The sequence below is a fragment of the Rattus rattus genome, chromosome 2, assembly GCF_011064425.1.
Source record: "Rattus rattus isolate New Zealand chromosome 2, Rrattus_CSIRO_v1, whole genome shotgun sequence".
NCBI classification, from domain to species: Eukaryota; Metazoa; Chordata; class Mammalia; order Rodentia; family Muridae; genus Rattus; species Rattus rattus.
The window spans coordinates 91472830-91490450 of NC_046155.1; the positions used below are offsets into that span (position 1 = coordinate 91472830).

At 40.7% G+C, this 17621-nt stretch overlaps 1 protein-coding gene and 1 non-coding gene across 3 annotated transcripts; both read left to right on the plus strand.

The window, feature by feature from the left end:
• The first annotated feature begins 1986 nt into the window (after positions 1–1986).
• Positions 1987–16925, plus strand: Tmem41b (transmembrane protein 41B). Of its 2 annotated transcripts, XM_032892921.1 has the most exons (7): positions 1990–2330; positions 6530–6647; positions 8461–8589; positions 10995–11088; positions 11651–11755; positions 12597–12735; positions 15396–16925. In XM_032892921.1, the coding sequence occupies exons 1-7, from the start codon at positions 2210–2212 to the stop codon at positions 15563–15565; spliced, it is 876 nt and encodes a 291-aa protein (XP_032748812.1). In that variant the 5' UTR covers positions 1990–2209; the 3' UTR covers positions 15566–16925. The 2 variants fall into 2 exon arrangements, with proteins under 2 accessions (XP_032748813.1, XP_032748812.1); XM_032892922.1 differs by lacking the exons at positions 12597–12735; positions 15396–16925 and adding an exon at positions 11328–11358 and having other exon boundaries at positions 1987–2330; positions 11651–11759.
• LOC116894982 lies at positions 9467–9599 on the plus strand. Its single transcript, XR_004387173.1, has one exon. It is a non-coding gene; the product is annotated as a small nucleolar RNA SNORA9 (small nucleolar RNA).
• Positions 16926–17621: the final 696 nt, after the last annotated feature.

Sequence of the window (17621 nt, forward strand, 5' to 3'; positions counted from 1 at the left end):
AAAAACTTTTTGGAATGAATTAACAATATATAACAAGCTTCTATCAATCGAAAGCTAAGAATATCAGCAGATACTATTTGAAACTTACAGATGAGATTTCCCTCACTCTGTTGCAAACCCGTTACCTAATGTTTCCATGAGTATATACATTTTTAAGATTATATTTGGGGCTGGGGATTTAGCTCAGTGGTAGAGCGCTTACCTAGGAAGCGCAAGGCCCTGGGTTCGGTCCCCAGCTCCGAAAAAAAGAACAAAAAAAAAAAAAAAAGATTATATTTATATTATGTTTATGAGTGAGTGCCTGCATGTTTGTCTGTGCCCCATGTGTGCTGAGGTTATGAAGGAGGACGAAAGAGGGTGCCTGGTCATTTGGAGCTGGCAGTTGTGGACTTCCTATTGTGGGAGGTGAGAATCAAACCCAGATTCTCTGGAAGAACAGCAAATGCTCTTAACCACTAAGCCAACACTCTAGACCCTGTTTTTGTTTGCATAGGGTTTTTTTTTTTTATTTTTTATTTTGTTTTTGAAACAGAATTTCACTATGCAGTGGTGGCTGTTCTGGAACTCGAATATGGTCCAGTTTAGCTTGGAACTCAGAGTTCCTCTGCCTCTTGAGTGCTGGGATTAAGATTAAAAGGATACAACATGTTCTATCCTACCAATGCATTTAATAACTTACAGTTTTATCCTGTAACTAGAATAAATTCTTATTCCCTTGAGGGTGAGAGTTGTTTTGTGTTGACAACTACCATACTAACATTATTAGATATGACTCCTCTGTTTACTTTTTATGAGTTTTTCCTTCTTTTAATTTTTTTTTTTTTTTTTTTTTTTTTTTTTTTTTTTTTTTTTTCAGAGCTGGGGACCAAACCCAGGGCCTTGCGCCTCCTAGGCAAACGCACTACCACTGAGCTAAATCCCCAACCCTCTTTTTAATTTTTAATACTACACTTATTATTGTGTATATGCATGAATGCCATGTCAAAATTGGAGGAAAACTTACAAAAGTTGGTTCTCACCTACCGCCTTGTGAGTCTCAGAGACCGATTTCAGACTGTTAAGTTTAGAGACAAATACCTCTACTCACTGAGCTGCCATGCCAACTCTCCAGATGTCAGATTATTTCTTATAAGTGTAACTATTGGATAGGAACAATCCAATTTCCCACTCCCCTTTTTGTCCAAATTTAAAAATAAACTGCCAAGTTGCTTTCACGAAGAAATTCTCCATATTACCTTTGATACCTGCTTTTAAAGATGATAACGGGGGGGGGAAAAAAGAAGTTAATTGGATAGGGGCATAACTCAGCAACAGAATGGTGTGGTTTGCATGCCCAAGGTCTAGGAGTACATCGACAACAAGAACAACAACAACAAAAAAAAATCCTAAAACTTAAAAAGAGGGGTTCTCTAATAGACTTACCAGTGAGAAGCTGGATAGCTGTTTTGAGGGGTGGGAGTAGAAAAATGTCAAGAAGCTATACTTTGGCTCAGGAAACTCCAAAATGTAATGAGTAAGGGTGAAATTTACTTGTGACAGGTGAGTTGATGGCGGGAAAGCATTTGTTTTGAACCAGAAAACCTGGACTCTAAACTGCCACTCTGCCACTCTGTGACCTTCGTAGGTTGCACCTTTTCTCTGGGCCCCAATTTTTTGAGATTCAGGTACGTTTGTCTTAGGTTTTAAATTTTAAGCGCTCTTAAGACCACTGTGTTTGTCAATCACTTGCTGCGGAACGTACAGAATCTTCAAGCGGGAAACACCAACTAGTAGCGCGCAGACACTTCCGGTCGGCGGAACAAAGAGTCTGAAGTACTCAAGGCCTCACTTCCGCGTGACGTAAGCTGCGCAGAGAAATCGGTCCTTAGGCCGCAGACCCATGACTTGCCAATGCGACTGCTCATGCGCCTTGCTCGAGTGAGGTGGGCGGGGCCCCCGGAGGGGGCGGGGTCGGCCCTGACTTGTCTCGCGGTTACTGGGCGTGCGGGCGCGCGTGAGGCTCGTGGGCGGTTCTGGGCGGGCCCTCACCTGATATCTCTGGAAGGCTCCGCTGACTGTCAAGTTTTCGAGGTCGTCTCAGGTGAGGGGGTCGTGCCGGAAGTGGCTGTGCGGTGCGCCCTGGTGTTGAAAAGGAAGCTGCGGGAGGAGCTTTAATCGTTCAAGGGGGTGCGGCACCGCTGGGAGCTCTTCACGGCCCCCTGCAGCAGCCATGGCGAAAGGCAGAGTCGCGGAGCGATCGCAGACCGAGATGCTGCACTCGACCCCAGCGGGGGACCAGGCAGTGGGGACGCAGGGTTCCGCTGCTCCAGGCAACAAAGATCTTCTGAAAGGTGAGTGGACCTGCGGGCTAGAGTTGAGGCTATCCCAAAGACTAGGATCTCATGGTGCAGGTCGTAGGGAAAGAGGGACCTTTCAGTGCCTAAAGATCTCAGCAAGAGAGTCGTGTACTTGGCAGGGGACCCCACACGACAGAGTGCTAGACTCCTAGTAGGTACTTTCTCAATAGACTTTAGTTAAAGGAACCAGTGATCCCGACTTGTTGTGACACTGAATAGAAAGGTTTTTACCCAGGCTACCCAGACAGGTGTTTAAGAGACTTGAGCTTCCATTGCATCCTTTTACAGATGAGTATATTGAGGGCTATGCAGCTACATGACTTGTGTAGAATCACAGAGCCACACTAAGGTTGTCATTAAGGGCAATGACTTACCCTTCCAGGTGCCAATTGCAAGTGTCAGATTCTAGCCTGGTGGTAGTGGTGTAGGGCTCTCCGGAGGCAGAGGCAAGCTCGGGGCCAATTTGGTCTTCTTAGCGAATTCCTGTGCAGCCAGGGTTACACAGAGAAACCCTGTTTGGAAAAAACAAAATTTTCAGATCTTGTGTTTTCGTTTACCTTGGTTTGTAACTTAAATTTGTTTGTTTGATATGTTTTCAAACCAAGTTTCTCCGTGTAGCTCTGGCTGTACTGGAGGACTTGCTCTGTAGATCAGGCTGGCCTCTAAGGCAAAGATTCGCCAGCTTCGGCCTCTCAGTACTGGGATCCAAGGCGGGCACTACAATTTCAGGGTTTTTTTTTTTTTTTTTTTTAAAGACCTTGTCTGGTTCCGTAGGCCAAGCTAATTTGGAACTCTGAGATCCACCAGCCTTAATTTTCTGAGTACTTTAGGAGTGGGCCACCTGCAGAGATGGATTTGTAACTTTGAAAAAGTATCTGAATTTTATTTTAAAAATTATTTTAATTCAAAAATAATTTTTAAATTTATATTAAAATAATATTAAAATTTTAATTAAATTAATTTTAAATCTGCTTAATTGGCTGATGTGTGGAGTAAACAAAACAGTTCACCTAAGCGTGGCTCCTTCGAAATGGTGGCACATGCTTTTAATCCCATTATTCTGGAGACAGAGGCAGGTGGCTCTCTATTGAGTCAGTCTGGTTTACAAAAGAGTTTCAGGGGGGTTGGGGATTTAGCTCAGTGGTAGAGCACTTGCCTAGGAAGCGCAAGGCCCTGGGTTCGGAAGGGTTTCAGGACAGCCAGGTAAGTTACAAGGAGAAACCCTGTCTCAAAACAAACAAATGAACCAAAAACCAAAACAACAAAAACACCCAACAAAGTACTAAGTAGTAAGGAGACCCATTCATAAGGTGCTTTAGCCTTATACACTAACCTGAAATTTCTTGGTTCTTTAAATATAGTTGTGGGGTTTTTTTTGTTTGTTTTTTTTTTTTTTCCTTTTTTTCGGAGCTGGGGACCGAACCCAGGGCCTTGCACTTGCTAGGCAAGCGCTCTACCATTGAGCTAAATCCCCAACCCCTATAGTTGTGGGTTTTTTGTTTTTTTTTTTTCAAAGATTTGTTTATTTAATGTATGTGAGTACACTGTTTCAGACACAACAGAAGAGGGCATCAGATTCTATTACAGATGGTTGTGAGCCACCATGTGGTTTCTGGGAAGTGAACTCAGGACCTCTGGAAGAGCAGACAGTGCTCTTAATTAACTGCTGAGCCATCTCTCCAGCCCTTAAATATAGTTTTAAGGGGGAAAATGTAAGTGCTTTGATATTTGTAATGGCGAAACATTCATTGCTGTTCAGCAACTGTAATGATGGCATCCTTTTACATGCCTTTGACCTCACACATCCGAAGTGATTAGAACAAATAGCCATTGAGTTGTTTGCATCTCACTCACACTGCTGTTTTCCATTGCTACTCATGGCCAAAACAGTGGGCTTGTAAGACTATGTAGTGAAGGGCTGGGGAAATGGCTCAGCGGTTAAGAGCACCAACTGCTCTTTGAAAGGTCCTAAGTTCAATTCCCTTCAACCACATGGTGGCTCACAACCATCCGATGCCTTCTTCTGGTGCGTCTGCAGACAACAACAGTGTACAACAAAAAAAGATTTTTTTTTAAATGAAAATGTAATGGAGAGGCTGGAAAGATGGTTAGCTGGAAAGCCTCAGTGGTTAAGCACACTGGCTGCTCTTGGAGAAGACCCTGGTTCCCAACATGTACATGTCAGCTCATCACAATCTAACTCCAGTTAATCTAAGACCATCTTCTGGGTGACCTGCACTCACCCCCACCCCCACACAAATAATAAAATCTTTTTAAAAAGTAATACACAGTGGAAATAACTGTCGTACTCTAGTTTGCCTCTTACTTGTATTTGTATTTGGGTGTAGATGTAGCTAAATAATTGTCATATTGCTTGAGATGGTCTCAGGTTGGGTGGGTTTGTTTATATTTTGTTGTTGTTCCCCCTTAGAATTAATGATGATGATGATGATGATACCCCAAAGCTTCCAGAGTGCCTTTATGGTGGTTTCTTTTATCTAATGACTTGAAAACCACACTCACATAAGCTAAAGGGTAGATACGTGCGATGTGCCCTCTGGATAGTGAAGGATAGGGCAAAGGGATGTGGGCCTAGGGGGAACAGGCCTGAAGGTTAGTGTGACCCCTTTATGTGTCAGTAAAGACGTTAGTTTGTCAGCCATGTTGAGTGGCAGATTAGGCTAGTCTATTTGACATGGTGTCAGATTATATTAGGCAAAAGGATGTTTTTTAAAATTCATCTTGTTTATAAATGACTTAATTCTTTTTCCCACTTCTGCCTTTTCCTAATGTTAGGAATTGTGATAAGATTTAGTTTACTTGGTATTATGCTTGTCATGGTGCATTAGTAGTAACTAATTAGCAAACAATTTTCTAGGATTAGAAAAAACAATTTTTGTTAATTGTAGATAGCACCTGCCATCTCCCAACCCCCACAAAATCAGAGAAGTAAATATTCTAATATCCGTAGATTGAAAAGTACCTTCTTACAGATTCTGTAACACTTTAGTGAATGGTTTTTGTTCACTTTTAAGATAGTCTCTATGTATCTGGAACTGACCTGGAGATCCCTTTTTCCTCAAGAGTGGGCCACTATATACCAGGCCATGACATTTCTTTGCATGACAAAGTCTTATCACTTAGACCAAGTCTAAAGCTCACTGTGTGGACCAGACTAACTGGTCTTCATCTTTTGGCAATAGTCCTGTCTAGGATTGCAAACAGACCACCATCAGTGTGGTCTTTTGTATATGTGAGGTTTTGGTTTTTTTTTTTTTCCCCTTTGCTTCTTTTCTTGTTTTGGGGTTTGTTTGTGTTTTACCTACATTAGATGCAGGTAGATAGGTTCAAAGGTCACCTTTGATTACATTTTTGAGTTGTAGGCCAGCCTCATCTACATGAAACCATCTTAAAACCCCCCAAAATGTAGAAGTTCAATATGGTTAATTTTTATTTTTGAGGCTTATCTGTCTGTCTATCTATCTCTGATTCTTACTGTGTTTCACTGACTGAATGTGAACTCATCCTGTGGACCATTCTGGCCCGGGGCTTACAGAGATCCATGTGCTTCTGCCTCCCTGAGTGCTGAGGCTCTATATAGAAGTTAGGAAAAAAGTGCTTGCAAGAGGCAAAAATTGAAGATGTCAATGAATAGAAACAATTCACAGAGTAAGTAATATCTAAGAAATCTGTTAACATTTAACAAAAAGATAAAACAAAGGAAGTTGATTTTTGTAAACAGATCTTGGAATAGACGGGAGTTCGCTAGTAGGAGTCAAAGTAATCGGGAAAAATGTAGAATTAATGTTTTGAAAGAATGTGTTAATCATTTGGAGAGTGTTATGACAGAATTCCTGTTTGTCGTGATAGCCCATAGTGAAGCAGAGGAAGTATGTGGACTTGTAGGGTGATGAAGCATGATTCTTTCTCAGGCAGTACCTTTGACCTGGGAGAAAGATTTAGACGCTAATGCATTCAAGTGCAGGCATGGTTGCTGTAAGAGCTAAGAGCACGTGTCTAATACAGGTGTGGAAAGACAGTAGTATGCATCATAGTACAGACTTACATGGAAATTATAAAGAGACTTATAACTAGGTGGACTGCGTGCTAGCTTTTAGCTTTCATAGAATTACGTAGGAGCATTACCGAATCACAATCATCAGCACTGTTTACTGTATACTTTTTCTTTTCAGAAAAGCCTTGTGTGGAAGCTGGGTCAGCAAGAACGTCACTCCTTATACTGGTGTCCATTTTTTCATGTGCAGCTTTTGTTATGTTTTTGGTGTATAAAAATTTCCCTCAGCTTAGTGAGTAAGTATGCCACAAAAGAAACTGAAAATGTCTAGATATTTTAGACGTGATATGAGTTAAAAGCTAAATTTCCATTAGCAACAGAGCTATTATGGTGCTTGTGTACTAGCTCTTGTCCATATATCAAGTCCATAAGCACTGTTCAGATTTCCTGGTTGACTTCCTTCTTGCCTTCCTGCCCATTGTTTTTTTTCAGAGATTCTCTTAGCTTCTCTTTGATTTAAACTTTTTGAACTTGTAGTTCTGCTGTCTCTACCTCCCTAGTCTGAGATTGCAGGTGTGTCCACCATCCCAGGTTTTGGTCCAGTGTTCCTGTGTGCAGATACACCTCAGTCCTCCTTCCTTCATTTCTTTTTTTTTTTTTTTTTTTTTTTTTTTTTTTTTTTTTTTTTTTTTTTATTTTGGGTTTCCTGCTCGGGTGCTTACGCGTTCTAGTCGTCTTCTCATCCACTGACATAATTCTCCAACCCCATCTTCCTTCATTTCTTTAAGGAAAGGGTAGGAGAGGCTGGAGAGTTGGCTCAGCTCTTAAGAGCACTACTGCTCTTCTAGAGGTCCTGAGTTCAATTCTCATCACTTATATGGTAGCTCACAACCATCTGTGATAAGATCCGATGCCCTCTTCTGGTGTGTTTGAAGATAGCGAAAATGTATTCATATACATAAAGTAAATCTAAAAAGGGGTTGGGTAGGCAAATAGTGGTGGTACATACCTTTCACTACTCCAGGGCAGAGGAGAAGGTAGGTGTATCCCTGAGTTGAGACTAACCTGGTCTACTGAGGAACGGTAGGAAGGCTAATAGTCCAGATCCAAGGATTATCAAAGGCTTTTCAAGCTAGAAAATTGCCTTGACTTTTATTTTGGGCTTTTATAGAACTAGTTCCCTAATTAAAAAATTGTTTTGCCAGGCTTTGGCAGCACATACACCTTTAATCCCAGCATTCCTCTGAATAGAAGCCCTATCTCTCACCACTGCTAGATAAGAGCTTAAGCCAGGGCTCAAAAGAACATACCTCCACCCACCCAACCCACTGACCCTCAGCCCTTCCCACTACTCCACCAGTAGCCACCTCTTCCTCACAATACACGGGATACCTGGCAGAAATGGTGTCACATGCCCTTGATTCTAGCACTTGGGAGGCAGAATCAGGTGGATCTCTGAGTTTGAGGCAACCCTAGTATTAGAGTTCCAAGACAACCAGGGCTGTTGCATAGAGAAACCCTGTCTTAAAAAACAGAAAAAGTGGGGTTGGGGATTTTGGGGATTTAGCTTAGTGGTAGAGCACTTGCCTAGCAAGCGCAAGGCCCTGGGTTCAGTCCCCAGCTCCAAAAAAAAAAAAAAAAAAACAGAAAAAGCCTGTGTGAGATGAGACTAATGCATAGGGCATTCCGAATCCGAACCAGCCGAGCCTACCTAATGAGCCGGTCTCTGGAGGGAAGGAAGAGAGCAGTTTTCCTGAACTTTGACCTGCAATATGTTTCTGCTATATAAAGTTTATAATGCTCAATATAAAGGATTATTGACTTTAGAAACATTACCCAAAATAATGTTAAATATGTTTTCAATATGTTAATGCTAATGGTTACTTTCTTAATGTTTAATTTAAAATTTAAGCCAATATTAAAAGGGACGTATTTAATTTTTGATTTGTATCATTTTTAATTTTAGTTTGTGTATGTTTGCTTAGACTGTTGAGACTAAAAAATGTGAATTTGTCCCTATTACAGATCAATTGCTTTGCATCATTTTGATTTTTATCATGGAACTCTCGTTTTTATTTTTTATTTTTTTACATTATTATTTTTCTTTAGGGAAGAGAGAGTGAATATGAAGGTTCCGAGAGATATGGATGACGCCAAGGCTCTAGGAAAAGTTCTTTCCAAATATAAGGACACCTTTTATGTACAAGTATTGGTTGCTTATTTTGCTACATATATTTTGTATCCTTTTATCTGAAAACATATTTTCTAATTTATTCAAGAGAAGTTTCCAAAGGTTAGAAGTGATGACTGCTTCCTTTCAGAATGATAATGCAGGGAGCAAAGAGATGGCTTCAGGTAAAGGCACCTGCTAGCAAACCAGCATGATGTCCTGGGTTTGATGCCTAGGGTCACATGGTAGGAGAGAACCTGCTCCTAAAAGTTGTCCTCTGACCTCCACATGTCACTCATGCCCTTACACATACACACCCCAGTAAATTAATATTTAAAATAAATAAAATGGGGTTTGGTGTATTTTGAAACAGGGTCTCAGCCTGGAACAGTGCATCATGGCTGCAGTTTGCCCTCCCTCCATTCTTCCCGGTCCCCCCAACCTTCTGTGTCCTTCATAGCCATTTCACATCTGTCCCCTTCAGAAAAGAGCAGGCCTCCCAGGGATAGCAACCAGACATGGCATCCCAAGATGCAGTAGGACTAGGCACAGACCCTCATAGCAAGGCCGGATGAAGCAGCACAGTAGGAGGAAAGGGTCCCAAGAGCAGGCAGCAGGCAGAGACCCCTCCACCCCACTGTGAGGAGTCCCACAAGCAACCATAGCATGCATGCAGGGGGCTATTGCAGAGCCACACAGGCTCCATAATGGGTGTTTCAGTCTCTGAGCCCCCGTGAGTCCTGTGGGCTGTGTTCTTGTGGTGCCTCAACCCCTCTGGCAGCTACAGTCCTTCCTCTCCCTTTCCTGCAGGTGTTCTTGAGCCCCACCTCATGTTTGACTGTGTGTTTCTGCGTCTCTCCCATCAGCTGCTGGAGTAAACTTCTCTAACGACCAGTGGGCTAAGCACTGGAAGTTGATACATTTTTTAAAAATAAAATATTTGTATAGCAAGCCTCCAGCGTGCTTGGGTCTGCAGTGACCCTGTGCATTCCTACAGTGCTTGCCAGAACAATTTTGAAGTGGTTTGAGGCCTTGCCCTGCTCTCTCCAGAGCAAGGTTATAGAAATTTCAGACAATATTACAGAAAAAAAAAATGTAGGTCCTGTTCCTTGTTCCTTTTTTTTTTATTTTGCCCTTTATGGAAAAATCAGTTCTACCACTGGAGGAAACCTGTTCCTTCTTTTTTTTTTTTTTTTAAATAAAATCTTGTTTAATTTTACTTTAAAAAAAAAATAAATAAATAAATAAAATATTTGCTTTATTAGGTTATAATTCAACTTTTGCCAGCCTGGAACTCTAGTTCTTCAGCTCTCAAACATTACAGTTCGTTTAATGCCAGCCAGTACTCCAGAGGCAGAGTTGAGTGGTTCTCTGAGTTTAAGGCCAACCTGTTTTTAGCAAAGAGTTCTGGGACAGTCAGGACTGTTACACAGAGAGAAATAGAGACACTTATAACCCAGGCTGCTCTTAAGCTTGCTGTGTGGCCAGTAATGACAGTAAACTCCTGTCCTTTTGTTTCTACTTCATAGATGTTTAGGTGCTGGGACTTAAACCAGGTCCTCTGGAAGAATAGCCAGTACTCAACCACTGAGCTATCTCTCCAGCCCCTTTATTTTATTCTTTTTTTGGCTATAATTTTAAGGTTTTGTATCTTAATTGTAGTGTTCGTTCATTTAACCAGTTTTTTGAAAATGGTAAGTTTGTGCTAAGTTCATGTCTTTTGAGTATTAAGAAGGGTTGGGGATTTAGCTCAGTGGTGCGCAAGGCCCTGGGTTCGGTCCCCAGCTCCGAAAAAAAGAAGGAAAAAAAAAAGACTTCAACTTAAGTATTAAGAAAACATTATTAAACAGCTGGAACAGTGGGAGAATGGTAGGTGGGGCCATAGCATGGTTAACCAGCCAGTCTTCATTAGCACTTAGTGTGCTTTTAATCTCCGACTTTTGGGTCTAACCTTGTCTATAAGGAAAGTTCCAGGCCAAATGAGACTGTCTCCAGAAAAAAAAAAAAGCCTAAACAACCCAAAACAAAGAGACATTACTAAATTTCCTGGCTGAGCCACCCAGTTTGTCTCTGCCTGGTGCCTGTTGGGGACATTTGTCTTAGAGTTCCTCTCAGCATAATCTTACCAATGTTGTATTTATTTGCTTACAGCATTTTATATCATTTGTTAATGGGTATCTAGCTTGGAGCTAGAGGCATTCTGCCTAGCAACTTACATACCTTTTAAACATTTGATTATGATTTTACATTGTCCTTTACTGTAGGTTGGGTATTGCTAATCCCCAAAACAGAATAGCCAGAATCTCTACAATACACAACTTGTTTTAGTGCAGCTGTGATACCACAAGTAGAAAAACCCACCTGACCTTACTCTGGGCTATTACCACAGTTTCTGTATTGTAATGTTATGTCAACTTTATATTGTAAAACTTCCACTTCATTATGTTTTAATCCTTAACTTACAAGTTAACAGTCTGCAAACATTTGCTATCCCAGGTTCCATATTCCTCAGTATACTCTCCGGGTTTCTTTATCCCTTCCCACTTGCCTTATTCCTTGTTTGCTTGGTAAGTACATGAAATGAATTTGGAGACATGAAAATAGGTAGAGCATCGGGGATGATAATGGCAGCCTAGCTCTGCTGGGCAGTCTCCTCTTACGTCATCAGTTTTCAAGGCGCTAATGTTAATGTAGTTTTGTTCGGTCTCATAAGGAGCTCTGAAGAGTTTGATTTTCCTAGAATGAGGGTCCTGTAGACTTACTTGCAGTTACATTACATAGCCTTTCTTTCTGTTGTCTTTTGTAGGTCAGATGGACTTAAGAGTGTAGTGGACACAGTGAGTCCCTGGGCTGGGGATAGTGTCTTTATGCATAGCTATAGTAGGGGGTGGGAATGGCTTCTTATTCTTAAGCTAAAGGCTAGCAGTAATTACAGGGTTTGGTAAAAGTTTAATCACAAGTGCCAGTTTATTTTAACTGATCTTGTTTGAGTTAGTTTGAGAAAGGACTAGATCAAATGGGTTTTCAGATGGGCTAACTTGCCTGGCTCTAAAAGAGATAAATTAAGTAAATGCATCTACAGGAATGAGATGGGAATAGACAGGATACATGAGACTTCTTGTTTTCCAGTGCTCTGGACTTGGTGCCTCATTCTGCTACATGCTCTCCTACTTAGTTGGAAGACCCGTTGTATACAAGTACCTAACAGAGAAGGCAGTGAAGTGGTCACAGCAGGTAGCTATAAACTTTAGTTTGTTTCTTTGTGGTTCTTTGGTTTTGTCATCATTTAAAAGAATAATGTTACAAGAAAATTGTTTTAAAAATTTGGTATTTGAGAATTTTATACAGTATGTTTTGATTAGATTCACATATGGCAAAGAGGAACTCCACAGGATCCTGGGTGGGATCAAATCACAAACAACTCCAAGAATACCTTTCAGTAGACTCTTCTTCCAGCCGAGCCCCACGTCCCCATTGCCATCACCTTTACTAGCTCCAGCAAGTAGAGACCTAGGCTTCACCATTATCATAGTTGATGGGAGCATTTTTACTTTTAAATTTTTTATAAAAAGATAAGAAGAAATAATTACATCTTAAAGGAAATATAGAGATTATCCTGCCTTAGCTCCTTGTTTTAGAGAAGAATGTTTTATATTTTACTTGAATTTGTGATCATTTATTTATAAAACATTTGTAAATCTGAAATCTCTGGCTAGACTTTCAGTTTAGACCTTGAATCTAGTGCCCTTTTTGTTACTAGATTTACATACACACTTTTCTTTGTAATAGCTGTTTTGTATATTAGTGATTTTGCTAGTTATGCAGATAGACAAGTAATTAGTATTTACTCTCCAGCCTCTGGTCCTTGGTCTTGCATGTGGTAAGCAAAAGTTATACCACTGAGCTAAATCCCCAGAAAACATACATTGTTTTCCTGTTGGGTAAATTGTGATGTGTCTTGGGGGAGAGTTTAAGGTATTTTATTTAAACAACTTACTTACTTACTTACTTACTTACTTACTTACTTACTTTGAAGATTGGTCTTAACTGATATATTTTTTTTTTCTTAAAACAGGTAGAGCGTCATAGAGAACATCTTATTAACTACATTATATTTTTGAGAATCACACCGTTTCTGCCTAATTGGTTTATTAATATTACATCTCCTGTGATAAATGTACCATTGAAAGTTTTTTTTATTGGCACTTTTCTAGGTAAGACCTCTGACTCATGTTGTCTGACAACTCATTGGGTGCATGTCCAACTATCCAGCTGGCCTAGATTGCCTGCTGTTTGCAAAATCACCAGGACCATATATAACTCTTGGGGACAAAGCCTGGCCTAGATACATAGCTTGTTCAGTGTGTTGTAATGTCTTACCTCTTTAAAAATGAGCACTTTCTACTAGATATTATTTTAATAATGTGAGATTAAGCAGAATCCCCTCACCGTATTAAGTCTAGGGGAAACAAGATCAACATAAAGGAATCAATACCAGATTTTGAAATTAAGTGGACATAACAGTTCACTTAAGAGGGTTGAGCACATGCCTACTTACCATGCACAAAGCTCTGGGCTTGATAAAAAAATTTTTTTTTAAATTAATTTTGTGACTTTACCTTTTTTTTTTTTTTAAGATTTTATTTATTTACTGTATGTATGTGTGTACACTGTAGCTGTTTTCAGACACACCAGAAGAGGTCATCGGATCCGATTACAGATGGTTGTGAGCCACCATGTGGTTGCTGGGCTCAGGACCTCTGGAAGAGCAGTCAGTGCTCTTACCCACTGAGCCATCTCTCCAGCCCCGACTTTCACCTTTCTTTAGGAAGACTATTGTTTTTCTTTGCATTTTAAATTGCTTGAGGGGTTGGGGGATTTAGCTCAGTGGTAAAGCTCTTGCCTAGCAAGGGTGAGGCCCTGGGTTCGGTCCTCAGCTCCAAAAAAAAAAAAAAAAATGCTTGATTCAGCTTGTAGGTTTTTTATGTATTGAATATTTACTAAAGTTTAATGTTTAATGCTTGTGAGGTCTTTTTTTGTGGCTTACTTGTTTTTGTTTTGTTTTTTAATTTATTTTTAATTATGTGTCTCTGTGAGAGTATATGCATGTGGATGTGGTAGCTGTGCAGGCCAGAGGCTGGAGCTCTGGGCATTTGTGAACCACCCCGCATAGATGTTGGGAACCGACTGTCCTCTACAAGAATAGCCAGCTAGTATTGTTAACCACAGAGCCATCTTTGTATCATAGACTGCTGTGTCTACTCAGACTGAGTGTCTTCCCACCTCCTACTTTTATTTGTCTATGTTGGAGGTAGAGCTGGAAACCAGGACCATCTGTGTGGTAGGCTGGGCTGGGGCGAGGGGTTGGTAGTATGTACGTGGGCTTGACTTATGGCTTCATGCATACTGGGCACACACTCTACCATTAAGTTAGACCCCGGCCCTGTTGTTTGTCTGTTTTCACTTTTTACTCTGAGACAAAGCTTGATTTCCTGCTTTAGTGGCTTACAGCAGTTGGAATTACAGTACTCACTTTTTTTTTTTAAAGATTCATTTATTATATATAAGTACACTGTAGCTGTCTTCAGACACACCAGAAGAGGGCATCACATCCCTTTATGGATGGTTGTGAGCCACCATGTGGTTGCTGGGAATTGAACTCATGACCTTTGGAAGAGCAGTCAGTGCTCTTAACCACTGAGCCATCTCTCCAGCCCCAGGACTGACTTTTTAAAAAGTATCTTTTTAAATGATTTTTTAAAAGTTTTTTTATGTGCATTGGTGTTTTGCCTGCATGTATGTTGGGTTCCCTGGAACTTGAGTTACAGACAGTTGTGAGCTGCTATGTGGGTATTGGGAATTGAACCCAGGTCCTCTGGAAAACTAGCTGGTGCTCTTAACTGTGGCGCTATCTCACAGCCCCGAGAGTAACTTTTAAAACATAAACTTGCTATGTAGACCAGGCTGACCTCTCAAACTTAGAGATCCTCCTGCCTCTGCCTCCCAAGTTCTGAGATTAAGTGTGTGCCACCACACCCAGCCTGGTTTTTTCCTACTTTTGTGTTTGTTCCAGAGATGGAACTCAGATCCCTAGGCTTCTTTCCGAAACAAGTGCTGACTCAACTGAGCCATCTGACTTGCCTTGTTCTTTTGAACATTAAGTTCAGTTTAAATTGAGACAACATGGAGAGTTTTGATCTTGGTGCACGTTAACAAAGAGTTCATTTTACCTAGCACACAGCTGTTGGTAGGACTGGGTGAGCCATGTATGAGGAAGAGTAACATCTAAAATTAATTTTACTTCCATGTTATCCTTGAGTCTGAGTCAGGTAATCTTATCATTTCAAAATATAGTCCAGTGAATGCTGGTGTCATCAGCGTTTAATTCAGTGCCTCCTGCGTGCTAAGTACCTGCTTTAAATGCCTGATCCTTTCTTCACAATGCAAATAGCTGAGTCCTGAAAGACATTTTATGCACACAGAGATTTGGTTTTTTAAATATGATTTGGAGGTCTGGAGAGATGGCTCAGTGGTCAAGAATACCTGGATTCGTGGGCTGGGGATTTAGCTCAGTGGTAGAGCGCTTACCTAGGAAGCGCAAGGCCCTGGGTTTGGTCCCCAGCTCCGAAAAAAAGAACCAAGAAAAAAAAAAAAATTAAGAATACCTGGATTCGGTTGCCACATGGAGGTTCACACCTGTCTCTAACTCTAGCTCTAGAGATCTGATGACCTCTTCTGGCCTCTATTGGCACTGCATGCACATGGTGCACTTATACATGTGCACAAACATGTGAACATATGAAAATGGTGGTTTTCCTTTATTTGACAGGCTGCCAGTGCTCCTCACTCACTGTTTCTTTGTTTTTTATTTTAGGTGTTGCACCTCCCTCTTTTGTAGCAATTAAGGCGGGAACAACTCTTTATCAGCTCACAACAGCAGGGGAAGCTGTATCCTGGAACTCGGTATTTGTTCTGATGATTTTGGCTCTTCTTTCTATTCTGCCAGCCATCTTCCAAAAAAAACTAAAGCAGAAGTTTGAGTGAAAAATCATGGCTTTTTGTTCACCACCACCATCACTCCAGCTGCCGACACCACCACCATCATCTCAGGATCGGCAGGTGTATTCATTTTATGTTGGAAATCATCTCTTCAGTAACTGAAAGAAGGATTTGTAAAGTAAAATATCCCATGAGATAGATAATGCATATATGTGGCACGGGAGAACAGAAATTGGCATGCTATGAGAAGTGCTGTCATCTGACCTGTGAGAGATACCTTCCACGTTACTGGTTACTGTTCCAGGATTGGCTCTGAGACATCATTCATAGTGGCGTGGTTTGGAATTCTTACTCTAAATGATTCATTTAAAGTGTTTTTCTCTTTTTTGTTTAACTAATGACTAAAATAGTGAACTCAGGTACAGTGGAACATACTTATAACCCCAGCTGCTCAGGACACTTAAGGCCAGAGTATTGCTAGTTTGAGAACGTCACAAGACACCCTGTATTGAAATAAGGAACAGTGGAATTAAATAAAATAAAAATTCAGAGCACAAACCGAATACTTGAAGCAAAAATGAGTTTTTCATTTTCTTTCTCTTTTCAGACAGCACTTTCCATAGGCCAGTGAATGTAGCAAGGATGGGTTATTTAAGTTTTCCTTAGAAATTTGCATCATGGATTAGTCTGATAATTTGAATTCTGGCCAGTCTGTTTTTATCCTTTTTTTCTAGGTTTTACAGTATTTCCACCATACATATAGAAAAGGAGAATTATATATCTGTATCATATTGGTGTTGATAATGTATATTAAGATAATGATATTTTGTTACAGTGTCTTTATTATCTCAAAAGGGGTTCTAAAAGTAAATACTCAAAGCATATACTTTTTAGACATTAATTATTTTATACTGAAACAACTGACAGTAGGACATTAGTGATTAAATCTAGTTTCTTTGTTCCAATGACTGTAAAATTTGCCTCAGTTTTTGTCTGCTCATTAAAGAATGTATTGTAATTACCTTTCAAGCATGATACATCTTCAGTTGCTTTGTTGCCTTTCCTCTGATGGCCTCCTTTGGGGCAGCACTTGATTAGTACTGCAAAGCTTCTACCCTCTCACCTCGACATGGTGATTGGTGTCTCCACCGTTCCTTGGAAGAGACTTAGCTGCTTACGTATGTCTCCTGTTCCGTGCCAGGACAAACCACCTGAAGCATAAAGCACTATGATCCTAGTTGGCATGTCGAACAATTGCTTTAGTGGAGTGGGAAGTCCTAGTGTTTATTCAAAGTCTGATCACCTCAAAGCCTGTTTCTCCTGCAAAATGTGGACTAATCCTTTTCTGTCACAGTATTAACATGTGGATATATTACAAATACAAGGAAGACAATACTGATCAATACTGTAGTTTGTCTTGTGTCCTTTTGTGTGAAATTGTTATGTCTAGCAAGTTTTCTTTCTTCGTGACCAAAGACTGAGTGATAAAGCTCTTGTTACTTTTAAAGCTTGGATTTTGGGGAAAGCCTGCTGTTTATTTGGGTTGGTTATGGTGCTTACTCAGTGCCGAGAGTATTCTCTCCATCCTCTCGTACATGAACTCTTTCCCTTTGCTTTGTTTTTCCTGCATTCAACAGGAGCTACCACATTAGTTGGATATATTTTCTTCTCCCAGTAGAGAGTAACCATTGTTTTAACATTTTACCCTTGACTGTCAAGAAAGAACTTGGATGAAGCATTGTGACTACTGCCCAGTGCTTGGAAGGCTGAAGCAGAAGAATAAGGAGCTTGTGGACAGCTTGAGGCCTTGTCTCAGGGAGGAAAAACTCAACTCAGCAGTAGATTGTACCCCACAACCACCTGTATGTCACCTGGTCATGGGCACAGACTTGACAATGACAAATGTAGGTAGTCCAGCTTTACACATGATCCTTTATCTTTGGTGCCAGAGATGAATCCCAGGGCCTTGCACCTTAGGACTGAGGCTTGACCACAGCCACGAGAGATTTCCTAGTAGTCCCAACAGACCATCCTATGTAATGGAAAGGTGAGCAGCTAGCTAACTAGTCAGTCCACACTTAGAAAGACAGATTCCTTTCTA